The following is a 13,515-nucleotide window of genomic DNA, read 5'->3' as shown; positions in this document are numbered from 1 at the left end:
TTTATCCTTCATCCACTGATGGACATTTGGGTTGTTTCCGCCTTCTGGCCGTTGGGAATCAATGTGACCGTGAACACGGGTCTACACATTCCTTTCTCTTAACACCCCCATTTCTTTCCTTTCCAGGCTGTGCCTTTCTCACCTATTGTGCCAGGGACTCCGCCATCAAAGCTCAGACTGCCCTGCACGAACAGAAGACCTTGCCCGGGGTGAGTCCGGGGTGCTGTCTGGGGAGGGGGGCTGCTCTCAGCCTGGGGAAGGCTGAGGCCCTTCCTGGGATCAGCTGTGAAGTCTCTGGACTCAGAAAGAAGTATAAGGTGCAGACAGGCAGAAATGATCATCAGAGAGAGCATTTATTGAGTGCCTACTGCATGTCATGCTCCATACTTCACACCAGAGTTGTTGTGTGTGGCTGTGTAGGTTGTATACTGCACAAGGGCACCTGCCCGGCATGTAAGTGTCGCTGTGCTGAGACTTGAGGGACGAGGAAGCGTTAGCAGGCAAATGGAATAGGCTGTGAAGGCCTTGAGGCAGGACCGTGACTGGCGTGTTGGAGGAGCAGCGAGGGGGCCTGTGCGGCTGGAGCAGAGAGAGCAGGAGGGGGAGAGGGGAGAGGGCAGGGAGGGGGCCGCGCAAGTCGTACAGGGCTGGCCCAGGCTCTTCCCTGCTGGCTCTCCCTTGTCAGCCCTGCCTTCTCGGGGTAGGCGGGAGGTCCCTGTCCCCAGTGAAGGGAGGGCGGTCCCCCTGAGCCAGCTGAGCCCGGTCCCCAGGCAGTGCCTCTGGATGGAAATCGAAGGAACCACAGGGAGATCCACGGCACCCCATGACCTCCGGGTTGTCCACCCTTTCCTTTGCGACTCTCAGGGACTCTTCAGCATCAAAGGCATTTGGGGGCAGCTTGGGTGGCATCTGCTGCCACAAATGCTGAGAATATGGGTGCAGCATGGCTGGCTGGGTAATTGGGGTGTACCTGCTGGGAACACGAGCTCATGGCTGGGGTTGACTTGACTCTGAACAAGCACCAGAAATGGTCCAGGGGCTGGCCTCAACCTCATAGTGAAGAATAAGGTGTCCCTTTTTGGGGGGTTGACGTGGAGACAAGAGTGGTAGAGTGCTGTCGCGGCCACAACAGCGGGCTCCTTGCTTAGCTCCAAGCAGTCCTTGCTGTGTGTCAGTGAGCCGGTGACTTAACCTCTCTGATCTTCGGCACGGGAAGAGTATAACAGGGTGGAGTGGAGGGAGGAAACTGTAGAGAAGGTGGTCACGGAAGGCTTCACGGAGGAGGTGACATCTGAGAAGAGAATTCACAGTTCTCCCTCCCTTCAATCTTCTGCCAGCACCTCCCCAAGCCAAGCCAGAACTGGAGGGCAGGTCCACCTGTACAGGTTAGCACCCGGGGGGGTGGGGAACAGTGGGGTTCTGTGGACCATATTAGTTATCTCCTGCTGCCTAACAATTATTCCACAACCCAGTGGCTTCAAACGATCAGCCTGAGTTATCTCAGGGGCCCCGGGTCAGGAATTAGGGATGAGTTTGCCGCAGGGTCTGGGCTCGGAGTCTCCTGACGTCGCAGTCGAGAGGTCAGCGGGCATTTGACTGTGGCAGTGGGATCGGCCTCGGCGCTGGCCCCCAGAGTGGCTGTGGACAGGAGGTCTCACTTCCTCTCCAGGTTGGGGGGGCGTCTTGAGAGCCTTGCTTGCGGTGGTGACCGGCTCCCCCCAGGACGCAAGGACGAAGCTCAGCCTCGGTCTCAGAGAGACACGCTGTCTGCCAGGCTCTGTGAGACAGGAGTCCAGGGGCGCTGACCCCCTAGGGGAACAAACCAGTGTTGCAGCGGCTTTGTCCGAGGCCGGGCAAACAGCAGAATGGGAATTTGACCGCTGACCCTGTGCGGGCACACGGTCCTTCCATGTCCAGTGGACGTGTGTGTGTGATCAGATTCGGCCTGGAAGCTCTGACTCTTCTGCCCAGAGAAATCTGTACCGTCATGAGATCTGCTAACATTTCTAGCGGTGCCCCAGCTAAGTTCTTCTTAGCTTTCTTCTGCTCCCATTTTCCGGATGGAGACCCTGAGACCCAAAGCCAGCCTCCCTTTCCCCCACCTGAGGCCCAGCTCCCTCTGTGTTGGGGGTCAAAGCTGGGCTCTGGAAGAAGGTGGAGGGCTCCCCCTAGACCGGGGGCCCCTCCAGGGCAGACCCTGGGCTGAGTCCTCAGCACCCATTGGTTCATTCAGCAGACATGTACTGAGCACCTGGTCTGTGACCCGGGCGGGACCCAACGAGAGGGCTCCTGGTGGTGAGAGCAGCACGGAGCTGAGCAGTGGGGGGGTGGGCGGGACTTTCAGAGTGATTTTCAGACTCCAGATGCAGGTTCTGTTCAGACAGGGAGCTCAGGGATGCCTCTCCGAGCAAGGATCAGGGCCAGAGGGGGGCAGGGAGCTGTGGTTGCTCCGGAAGTGACTCAGGCAGGGACCGTGGAGGTAGAAGGGGGGGGGGTTGAGATGCTTTAGGAGCAAGGCTTTCTGGGCAGGAGTGAATGGAGGGCCGGCGAGTGGTCTGGGGTCTCTGCAAGAAAGCACCTAGCACTAGGGGGCTTAATGCGACAGAGACTTACCCTCTCTCAGTTCTGGGGACCCAAAGTCTGAAATCAAGGTGTCAGCAGGGCTGTGCTCCCTCTGGAGGTTCTAGGGGTGGAATCTATTCCTCTGTCACCACATGGCCACCCTCCGTGTCTATATGTCTCCCCTCTCCCTCTGCCTTTCTCCTATAAGGATAGCTGTCATTGGGCTTAAGGCTCACCCTAAATCTAGGATGACCCCATCTCGAGATCCATGACTAAATGACGTCTGTTCTGAATAAGGTCCCACCCACGGGTTCCGGGGGGTTAGGACTTACACGTGTTTGAGGGGAGTCCCCGTTCAATCCACTGTAACGGGCGAGAATGAAATGAACAGCGGATATAAAGCAGCCAGGGGCAGCATCTCCGCGGGCGGGGGCAGGGGGAAGCAGGGGGCCTGCCCCGCCACAGATGACTTGGTGGCCGGCAAACAAGGTGGCTTCTTGGAGGAGGGAGCCTTTGAGCTGCGTCTTGAGAGATGGGGAAGACTGTGGCAGATGGAGGTGGGGGTGGCGTGGGGACCGAGTGTGCCGAGACTGGGAGGCAGGAACGTGCCAGGCGCATTTTTGAGTGTGGGAACACACGAGAGCCTCCATTGTCTCATGGAGGAGTTCACATCAGGTCAGAAGGGGGTCTCAACCGGGGGGCGATTCTGCCCCCACGGGTCACTGGGCGACGTCTGGGGACATTTGCGATCGTCGTGACCGGGAGAGACAACTAGCATCCAGTGATCAGGAGAAGAAGGAGCTGGCGAACGTTCTAGAGCAATGCTAATAGAAATATAATGCAAGCCACAAATTGCATTCACATTTTTCTAGGAGCAACATTCAAAAATTAAAAAGAAACAGGTGAAATTAATTTTCATACTAGATTTCATTTTAACCCAATACCTCTCGAAAATACTATCATTTCAGTAGGCAGTCGGCATAGTTAACGAGCGCTCATGTTCCTTTTTCCTTCTTAGGCATCCAACACGCGGTGAGTGTCCTGCCTCTCGGTCCATCTCAGCTTGGACAATCAGTTGTTATCCGAAATGCTCGATCTGCCTCTGCCATTTGCAGTCTATAGAACTGATAGTTGGAAAAATAGGTTCACCTACACCACTTGCTCTAAACACACTTAAAAGATTTTCCAAGAATGGAGTCAGGAATCAGTTTTTAGACTTAAGTCTATATTTACATTAATTATAATTAAACAAAATAAAAAATTCTGTTCCTCGGTCACATAAGCCACGTTTCAAGGCCTCGATGGCCACATGTGGCTGGTGGCTACCATATTGGACAGCATCCTTCGAAAGCGTTCTAGGCCGAGAGTCAGCAAACTTCTGTAAAGGATGAGAGGGTAAGTATTTTTGGCCTCACGGGCCATAGGCACTCTGTCGTATCACATAAAAGAAACCACAGACAATACATAAATGGATGGGTGTGGCTGTGTGTCAATAAAACTTTATTTACAAAAACAGACAGAGGCCCAGGATGGAGTTGGCAGATCTCCATTCTAGACCATTGGTGTCCGGTAGAATTTTCCACAGTGATGGAAATGTTCTGTCTCTGCTGTCCAGTTTGCTGGCCACTAGCTTTGTGTGGCTATTGAGCCTTTGATGTGGCAAGTGTGACTCAGGAAGAGTTTCTTTCTTCTTCTTCTTCTTTTTTTTTTTTTAAGATTTTATTTATTTAGAGGCACCTGGGTGGCTCCGTCATTAAGCGTCTGCCTTCGGCTCCGGGCATGATCCCTGAGCCCTGCATCGGGCTTCTCCGCTGGGAGCCTGCTTCTCCGTCTCCCACTCCCCCTGCTTGTGGTCCCTCTTTTGCTGGCCGTCTCTCTCTGTCAAATAAATAAATAAAATCTTTAAAAAAAAGATTTTATTTATTTATTTGAGAGAGAGAGCATGAGGTGGGGAGGGGCAGAGGGAGAGAGAGAAGCAGACTCCCCACTGAGCAGGGAGCCAGACATAGGACTCGATCCCAGAACCCTGGGATCATGACCTGAGCTGAGGGCAGACACTTAATTGACTGAGCCGCCCAGGTGCCCCTCAGGAACAATTTCTAGTGTTATTCAATTTTAATACATTTAAATTTAAACCACCACATGTGGCCAGTGGCTACCACATTGGACAACTCAAATCTAGAATGTTGTAGGTCGGGGTCAGCTACTGTGTTAGACAGCAGATATAGAATGTTCTAGACTGGGGGTCACTTACTGCATTGGTGAGTTCAGACCTAGAATGTTCTGGACCAGGAGGCAGCTACCATGATGGTCAGTGCAAACCTGGAATGTTCTAGACTAGGAGTCAGCCGCTGCTTTGAATAGCACAGATGTAGAATGTCCTAGACCAAGGATCAGCTACCATGTTAGACAGTGCATGTTCTAGACCCAAGAAGATGATGCAGTGTCATCATATGTCTAGCTTGTGGAGTTCAGGGTCTCAGTTTGACACCAGCTCTTGGCTGGAGGGGAAGGGGGAGGAGGCTCCAGCAATGCCCAGAAACCATCCCTATGGAGTCCCCAAGCTTATGCTGTCACTATCCTGACTTTTGTCGTAACCAACCCTGCTTTCCTTCATGTTCTTAGCACTTGCGAATATATCTCTAAAATCCTGGGTGACTCTTCCCCACCCCGCTTTTTACCTTATATGAACGGCACCATAGTGTACGTCGTCTCCACCGTCTGCATTACTTTTTTCACGTAGTACGATGCTGAAGGGATTCGGTAACACCTGTCGGTGTCGCGTGCACTGGTGACCGGTGCTTTTTCATTGCTGGGTAGCGTTCCACAGCGCGAGTACACGGCTGGTCTGTCCATCCCCCTGTCGGTGGACATTTGGGTTGTCTCCAGCCTTTGCTGTGACAGACGGAGATGCTTGTCCACGCTTTGCTTCTGATGGACACATGCCACGTCTCCTCCCGGCACATACTCAGCAGTTCCGACCCCTGTGACTTCCGTAGCTGACGCCCACCTGCATAGCGAAGGGGTTGGACTTGCGGGTGAGCCTCTCCCCACCCCGAGGGCACCCACAGAAATGGTATCAGCACACTCAGAACCAGAGCTTGCAGGAAGAGTGACGGGGGCTGCTGGGGGGGGGAGGCCCCCCTTGCCTGTCAGCCACATCTGAGCACGGATGTCTGAGCCCCCCCTCCAGGCGTCCCCGCCAGAAGACGGAGCGGCAGCCGCACAAGGTGCGCCCCGTGCTGGAAGAGCCCCCCAGCCGGCTCACGTGCCCGCACACGCCCGCACACACAGCCAGGGAGTTAGGGGGCCACAGCTGGGTCACCAAGACAGCCACCATCTCTCCTGTCCCCTGCCTCCCCTCAAAAACCCACATGCGTGTGTGTTGGGGGAGACAGTGTGGAGAGGACGCTTCCGTCTTTTTATCTCTTTCTAAATCAGGAGGGGAGGGTGAGCTGGGTCATTTGCTGGCTCCGTGCTTCTGCCCCCACTCCTGGGAACAGGCAGGCCCCCCTCCATAAACGCTGCTTCTGAAGCGTGTTCCAGCTCCCATCTCGAGTGTGACAGTGGCGTCCGTGGGGGATGCGGTTTAATCAAATCTCAGCATTCTGGAATAGGACCCTAAATTGAATAACAGAATCCCAGAATAGAACCCGGAATGGACCGCAGGCCCCTGGAATCCGCGCTGGGCAGAAGCCTCGGATTGTAGCAGAGGCTCTCTGCGGGGCCGTCAAACCCCAGGATGAGGCTCCTGGAGATGGAGGGGACCCATGGGGACAGTGGGGGGGCGGCAGGTCCAGCGCCTATCTCTGAGAGGCTGGGCCGTTTGAGGGTGTATTGTCTCTTTCTTCGTGAAGGTCTTGAGGGGTGAAGAACATCCCAGATCTGACGTCCGCCCTGTACCCCAGAAAGGGATAGGTTTGTCTGGCTGGCTGGGGGTCCCCCCACAGACCCCTCCTTAAAACCCTTTCTATGCACACAGGGGTTTCTGAAGCGGCCCCTTTGCAAGACCCCCTCCCACATCCCATGACCTGGCTCAGAACCAAACCCACCTGAGACTGCGCGAGGGGCCTTAGGAGCCAAATGTCCAGTGGTTTGACCCTCCCAGGCCTCAGTTTCTTCATTTGTGAAATGGGATTGCAGAAAGGGCTTCGAGGATCTGTGAAGTGACCCAGGCCTGTTGCTGAGCTCACAAGTGAGCTAGGCAGATCCACGCTGAATGAACTGTCCCAGACAAGTCGAGCCTGCAGGACCCCAGGCCAGTCGTGTCATCTGTCCGAGCCTGGTTTCTCCTCCATGAAGTAGGGGAAGGTGTAGACACAGCTGGGCACACGCTCTTGAGTTACTTCCCAGCGCTTTGCTCTTTGCCCACGGGGACACCACTGAGTCTGGAAACCGTAGCTCTTGTCTCATTTCATTTCAGTTGTCATTTGTGGACCCTGTGCTGGGCCTTTGGTGGGGAGGGGGGCTCAGGGCCCCTCGGCCCTGCCCCCAGGAGCCCACCCAAGAGGGACGGTGTGTCTGTTGGGGGACGTAGTGCCTGGGCCGAGCGCCTAGAGCAGGAGAGCGGTGTGTTCTGGGTGTTTGACCGAGGCTGTGCTGGGCTCCAGGGGCAGAAGGGGAGTCTGGAAGAGCGAGCTGGGCACCACCTTGTTTCTTCTCCTCCATACCTCCTGTAAACGACCTAGTGGGGGCCTCTCCTGGGCCCCCATGTCTTCTAGAGGCACAACTTTGCATCTTCTAAAAGACTATCTTCGGGGCCCCAGCCTGACCGCCGGAGACACCTTCTGCAGTCCGTCCCCCAGCAGCCTCAGTTTCCCCATCTATAATATACCCAGGTCAGACATGAGGGACCCTAGTTTTCAATGATGTGTGGCTTTGTTGAAGTCACCCAGCAAAAGCTGGGGGGCAGAGCAAGGACTGGGTCTCAGTTATCGAATGTGTGTCTACCCCAAAGACACAGACACTCCCCATAGCCCCGGCTCACAGGCCCCTTGGCTGGAGGGTTGGCTGGAACCTGAGGAAACCAGCAGGATATTGGGCCTCTGCTTCTGACTTTCTTCTTGCCCTTTCTGATTTGCCCACCTGTAAAATGAGAAGGTTTCCATCTCATAAAGTTGTTCAGAGATGAACTGAGTCAGTGGGTGTAGGTACTCCTCCAACATGAGAAACTGTCTCCCACCCAAACTCTTACTCATACTTCAAAACCCACCGCAGATTTTCCATCTTCAGTGAAGCCCCAGGATAGCCTTTGGCTCTTCACTGTTCTATGCTCTAAGGTCTCCCAGGGGGGTGGTCCCTACCTCTGCCTCAATCCTGTCTGCTTAGGTCTGGGAGTGCCTGTATCTGCCTCTGTCTCCCCTCATACCACATTGGGGGGATCCTCCCTGAGGCTGCAAAATTACTCAGCATGGGGCACACCGGGAATGTTATTGAATAAATGAAAGGAGGAAGGAAGGGGGCAGGGAAGGGATGCAGCCATGGGGAGCCAGAGAAGGTGGAGGAGGGAGGGAGGGCACTAGGCAGAGACCTCGGTGGGACAGATGGAGAGAGGGAGCCGGAAGGAGGTGGGCAGAGCCAGATGGGCGGGCAGGGGCGACAGGAGGGGTGGGTGTGGGGAGACCCAGCTCCCCCCCCCCCCCGCCTTCCCCCCTCCCTCCCGCGCCGCACGCCTCCTCGCGGCTCGGGCGGGCAACGCCGGCAGGGCCCGGCCTCTGGCGGGCGGATCGTCAGCGCCCGCCTGGGCGTCGGGCACGGGGAGCGAGGCGCGGGGCCGGTGCGTGCGTGCGGCGTGTGCGCGCCTGTGCGCCCAGGGCCGGCCGGGCGGGCGGCGGCACGTGGAGGCCAGCCTGGCGCGCGTCTCCAGGCCGGTGGGTAAGGCGGGCCGCGGGGTGCGGATGGCCAGGCCTCGGAGCCTCGGCTTTCGAGCGGGGGACTGGGGAGGAGGGGACTGCCCGCCTGGCTCCTCGGGACGAGACCGGGACCCTTGCCCCGAGCCCGAGCTGACCCAGGAGGGGGAAGGGGCCTCCCAGCAGGAGGCGGAAGGTCCCAGGCTCCGCAGCGGGCGGGGGAGATGGGGCGCAGGTACCCAGGCCGCGAGAATGGGGCGGGGGTGGAGGGTGCGGTGATGGGGACAGGTTCCCTCCCCGAGGCCCCCCTCTCTCGCTCCCTCCCTCAGCTCATCCATCTCCAGAAGATTATATTTAAATATCTCTTTTGTGCAAGGCAGGAGCTGGGCTCGCCCCTAAGAGGCGGTTTCCATGGCAACAACAATTGCCAGCTTCCGTGTGGTGAATCAGCGTTGCCATGGCAACCCCATCCTCATCTGCCCAAGGTGCTGGGAGGAGGGAGGAGGTGAGGGCCAGCGGAGGCGAGGTGGGAGGGGTGGGGGGCGAACAGGAGGCTGGAGCTCAGGTGCCCCCACTACCCCACTTCCCTTCACAACCTCAGTCTGCCCCCTGCCCAGAAACTGGTCCCATCTGGTTGAAATCTCCCCTCCTGCCTCCAGCTAGCTGGGTGTGGTACCCAGGTGGAGAGGGCGTGTGTGTGTGTGTGTGTGTGTGTGTGTGTGTGTGTGTGTGTACGTGGTGGGGGAAGGGAGACGTGGTTTGGCCTTTCCCAGGTGGTCAGGTTCCCTCTGAAGATGTGGCTGGGTGGCAGGAACTGGGGACGCTGGAAGGCCTCTCTGCTTCTGGGGCTCCCAAGGCTGAGTTCAAATTCAGGCAGCCCGTATGAGCCCCAGAACAAACACTCAGAATGGGAGGGGCTCAGAGAGGGTAGGGAAGCTGGAGCGGGGGAGGGGGCTCAGGGAAAGAGGGTGCAGAGTGAGGGAGGGGCCTCAGAGGGTGCAGAGTGAGGGATGGCACTCAGATGGGGTGGGGAGGCTCAGAGCTGAGACAGGGTCTAGGACAAGGGGAAGGAGATTTGGGAGTTTGTGGGTTCATAGTTGGAGAGGGGTCTCCACCCATAGGATTCGGTAGAAAGATCCCTAAATTTGAAGTCTAGCAAGGCTTGGTGCCTTGACTCCCCCACCATGACCTTGGGCAGATAGTCTTGATAGCCTTGATGTTGACATCTGTAAAGCCTGGTGAAAACTCTGCTTCTCTCTGGAGCTTGCTGGGGACCTGCACAGCAACTAGAAAGCTGACATCCTTCAGTCACCTTCTCTGAATGGCCATGGGGACAGTCTGACCTGGGAGGGGGTCTTGGACTGGCACTCGTTCCAACCCCAGGCCAGGCGCAGAGGCACCAGGTACCTGTCCATGCTGGTGTGCATCAGCCACTTCTTTCTGGTCAATTCCGTTCCGCAAGCTTCTCGGATTCTCCCTGCCTGGTGTGGGGAGAGCTGCCTGCTGTGAGAAAGCAAGACATAGACACTTCCTGCCCTGAGACAGAAGGAGGAAGGAACCCAGAGGGGTGGAAGGATTGCCTGCATAGGGGCTTTTGAGCTGGGTTTTGAAGAATGAATAGGAGTTCGCCAGGAGACACAAGGCTTGGAGGAGGATTCTGTTCTTAGACCAGTGGAGAAGCAAATGCCACCCGCTTCCCACATCCCTTGAGTTTATTCTCAATTATCCACATTAGCTCACACCCATGGCTGGGTCAGTTTGAGGGTGGGGATTAGAGTAGGATTTCTCCCATTAAGCATCATTTTCAGTGTTGGGGGTGGAGGGCAGAAGTATCCAGAACGAGCAGTCCAGATTGAAATCTGGTCCACTCAGGTATGACAGTCCTCCCACCCATGGCTCAGAGAGCTGACTAAAAGTAGCTGCCTTGGTATCAGTCAGCTACTGCTGAGTAACAAGCCAACCCAGGCATTTTATTTGTTGAATTCATGGGTTAGTAAGCTCAGCCTGGGCTCAGCTGGGTGGTTCTTCTGCTGGTCTCTCCTGGGGTCATTCATGCAGTGGCAGGCAGGGCTTGCTGGGATGAGCTGGGACAGGCCAGCCTCACTCCCACATACTGTTTGTCAGTGGGGCCTCTCAGGGCATGAGGTCTGTCCTCCTGTCCTCCCTGGGCTTGTCACCTGACAATGTCAGTGTTCCAAAAGAGAAAGCTGCAAAGTCTTTCGAGGCCAGAGCTTGGAACTCCCACCACTTCCCTTCCACTATATTCCACTGGTCAGAGCAAGTCACAAGGCCAAGTCCAGGTGCCAAAGGGTGGGGAAATAGACTCCAGTTTTTGATGAGAGAAACTGCAAAGTCACATCATATACAGGGACTAGAGGGGTTGGGCAACTTTGCAAAGAACCTACTACACTACAAAGCAAGGAGGCGTCCTACAGCAAGAAATATTGTGACTGGGTTTTGAAGGTAAAGTAAGAGTTTTCCAGACCACAGTGAATAAAGCCCCATCGGTGGGACCATGTGTCACTTGTTTGACCGGTTTGCTGCTGGAAGTTGGTGGGATACTGGGCCTTGGGGAGGTGGGCAGTTGCCTGGCAGAGTTCAGGCAAAGCCCCCACCCATGATACCCCCACTGCCACCCTTGACCTCCTCCTCCCCCTCTCTCCACAGATGGCGCGGCCAATCCAGGTGAAGCCGGCGGACAGCGAGAGCCGCGGAGGTAGTTGTCATCTCTCCGTGGCCACTAGGCTGGGGGGTGGCAGAAGAATGGGGGAAGGAGGGGAATCCCCGATCAGAAGGCTGTAGCCATCACCTCTCTGCTCACACATCTCATGGTGGTGGGAGAGGCAGAGTCCCCTGGCTAGGGTAGGGGCAGGAGAGCAGGGCTGTGACCCCTCTTCCAAACCACAGCACCACAGGCCCAGGAGTGGAGGAGTGGGGGGGCTCTAGCCAGGTCCAGCTGCTTGCCCCTAGAGCTTAAAATGCTCCACTCCCCGTAGGGTGCAATATTGGGGGTCTGATGCAGAGGGGCTGGGATCCCTGCTTTCAGTGTGTGTGTGTGCACGCGTGCGCGCATGTGTGTGCACGCGCACGCGTGTACGTGCATGTGTGTGAGCACACGTGTGCGTGCATGTATGTGCGTGAGCGCGTGCGTGCGTGTGTGTGCGTGAGCACGTGTGTGTGCATGTGTGCGCGCGTGAGCACGTGTGTGCATGCATGTGTGTGCGCGTGCGTGCATGTGTGTGTGTGCGTGAGCATGCACACCGTGGCACGCCTGTGCATAGATGTGCAGGAGCACGTGCACACGTGCATGGGTGTTTCTGTGGCTTATGCGGCCAGGCTGCCTGCTGGCCCGTGTGCGTGTCTGCATGCCTGGCCTGTGCGTGGGCATGTGTGCGAGCGTGTGTGCTTACCTGTTCCAGGCTGGGCGTGTGGGTATGTGGGCTGGAGGCCTGGCGTCTGCATAGGTCTGGACCGTGTTGGGGACGTGACCATAGGCTGTCCCCAGTGGCATCCAAGGCCAGTCGTTCTTGGAGATTTTTCTACCCCCTCCCCATTTCAGGTGGGTTGGGGGCTGAGGGGGAGCAGCTAGCCTTGGGGGTGGTGTGTGGGGCAGGGCTGTTAGGACTCCTGTGTATGTGTAGGAGCCTGGTACAGGTTGGGACCTGTTTTCACACTCTCCAATGGGACTGCTAGTGCAGGCCAGGGATGGGGGGGGGTCTACATGTCTCAGTCTCTTCTCTTCTCTCTCTCTTAATAATTCTTCCTCTTCTCCTCCTCCTACTCCTTCTGTCTGTCTCTCCCTCTGTCTCACCTTCTCGTTCTCCCTCTCACTCCATACCTCTCTCTCTCATCTTTTCTCTCCTTCTGTCTCCCTGTCTCCCTGTTTCTCTCTCCACTCCTTTGTGTCTCTTTGTCTCTTACTGTCTCTCCCTTTGCCTGTCTCTGTCTCTGTGTTTCTCCCTGTCTCTCTTTCTCTCTCACCTGTCATTTTCCCTGACTCTCAGTCTCTCTGCTACCATGTCTCTCTCTTCCATCCCCATGAGTGACAGCTGCCAGAGAACAGGTTTCCATAGTAACCCAGCTCACCATCCTGGGAGATGAAGCTGCCATGTTCCTGATTACAGGGGAGCAGCCCAGTTACCAGAGGGAGCAGGACTCTGGTGCCTCATACAGGAGAGGCTGGCCCAGCCAGGCCTCCAGCCAGACCCCCACCTCCTCCCCACCAGATGGGGGCTCCAGGCTTCGGGCACCTGGTCCTGTGCGCACACGTGCCCTCACTCATTCAGCAGAGACATTGCCTGGGATGCAGGGGCCATCAGTGCTTACTCCCGACTGGGAAATCTAGATGGCAGACAGACAGACAGGGACCCAGGCAAGGCAGTTCTTAGGCTAGTACTCTGTGTGGGCTCTCCGAGGGCACGGAGGGAGACCATCTTTGCCCGGAGGGTGGGAGCAGTGAGGCGGTGGCCCTGAAGGATTGAAGGGAGGGCCTTCTAGGAGGGGGCACCGCGTGAGCCAAGGCTTGGAGATGAGCCGTGCATGGCACGTGGGAGGATGGAGAGGCCCAGAAGCGCGTGGCTGTGTCCTCCCACACACAGGCAGAGCAGGGGTCGGCAATGCTCCCCCCACGCCCTGCTGCCTCCATTCTGTTGGAGGGACCGAAAAATTCCCGGAGGCCAGGACTCGGCTGAGGGGGTGTCTCCGCCCACAGGAGACCGGAAGCTGTTTGTGGGGATGCTGAACAAGCAGCAGTCGGAGGAGGACGTGCTGCGGCTGTTCCAGCCCTTTGGGGTCATCGACGAATGCACCGTGCTGCGCGGGCCTGACGGCAGCAGCAAAGGTGACCGGTCGGGGGCGCGACTGGCCTAGGGGCGGAGCTGGGCGCGTGAGGGGATAGGCTTAGGCTGGGCAGTGGGGGGGCGGGGTTGGCTCCTGGGGGCGGGCCGGGCACTCAAAAAGGTGTGGTTGGCTCCTGGGGCAGGGCGGGGCAGTGGGCAGGCGGGGTTGGCTCCAGGGGGCGGGTCTCGGCGCTTCAGAACGCCGGGTTGGCTTCTGGGGCGAGGCCGGGCACGTGGGAGGGCAGATTGGCTCCTGGGGCGGGGCC

General features: G+C 57.1%; 1 protein-coding gene across 1 annotated transcript in view; it reads left to right on the top strand.

The window, feature by feature from the left end:
• The window catches only part of CELF5 (CUGBP Elav-like family member 5), a 49,900-nt gene that overhangs the window by 20,646 nt on the left and 15,739 nt on the right, over window positions 1-13,515 (top strand). The window contains exons 2-4 of the mRNA XM_045804411.2: window positions 127-209; window positions 11,079-11,130; window positions 13,123-13,251. Of these exons, the coding sequence (XP_045660367.1) occupies window positions 127-209; window positions 11,079-11,130; window positions 13,123-13,251 (264 nt within the window). The remainder of the gene's footprint in view (window positions 1-126; window positions 210-11,078; window positions 11,131-13,122; window positions 13,252-13,515) is intronic.

This window comes from Ursus americanus, chromosome 14 (assembly GCF_024610735.1).
Source record: "Ursus americanus isolate L20-20 chromosome 14, mUrsAme1.1.p, whole genome shotgun sequence".
Lineage (NCBI taxonomy): Eukaryota > Metazoa > Chordata > Mammalia > Carnivora > Ursidae > Ursus > Ursus americanus.
This window is presented reverse-complemented; position numbering and strand designations above follow the sequence as displayed.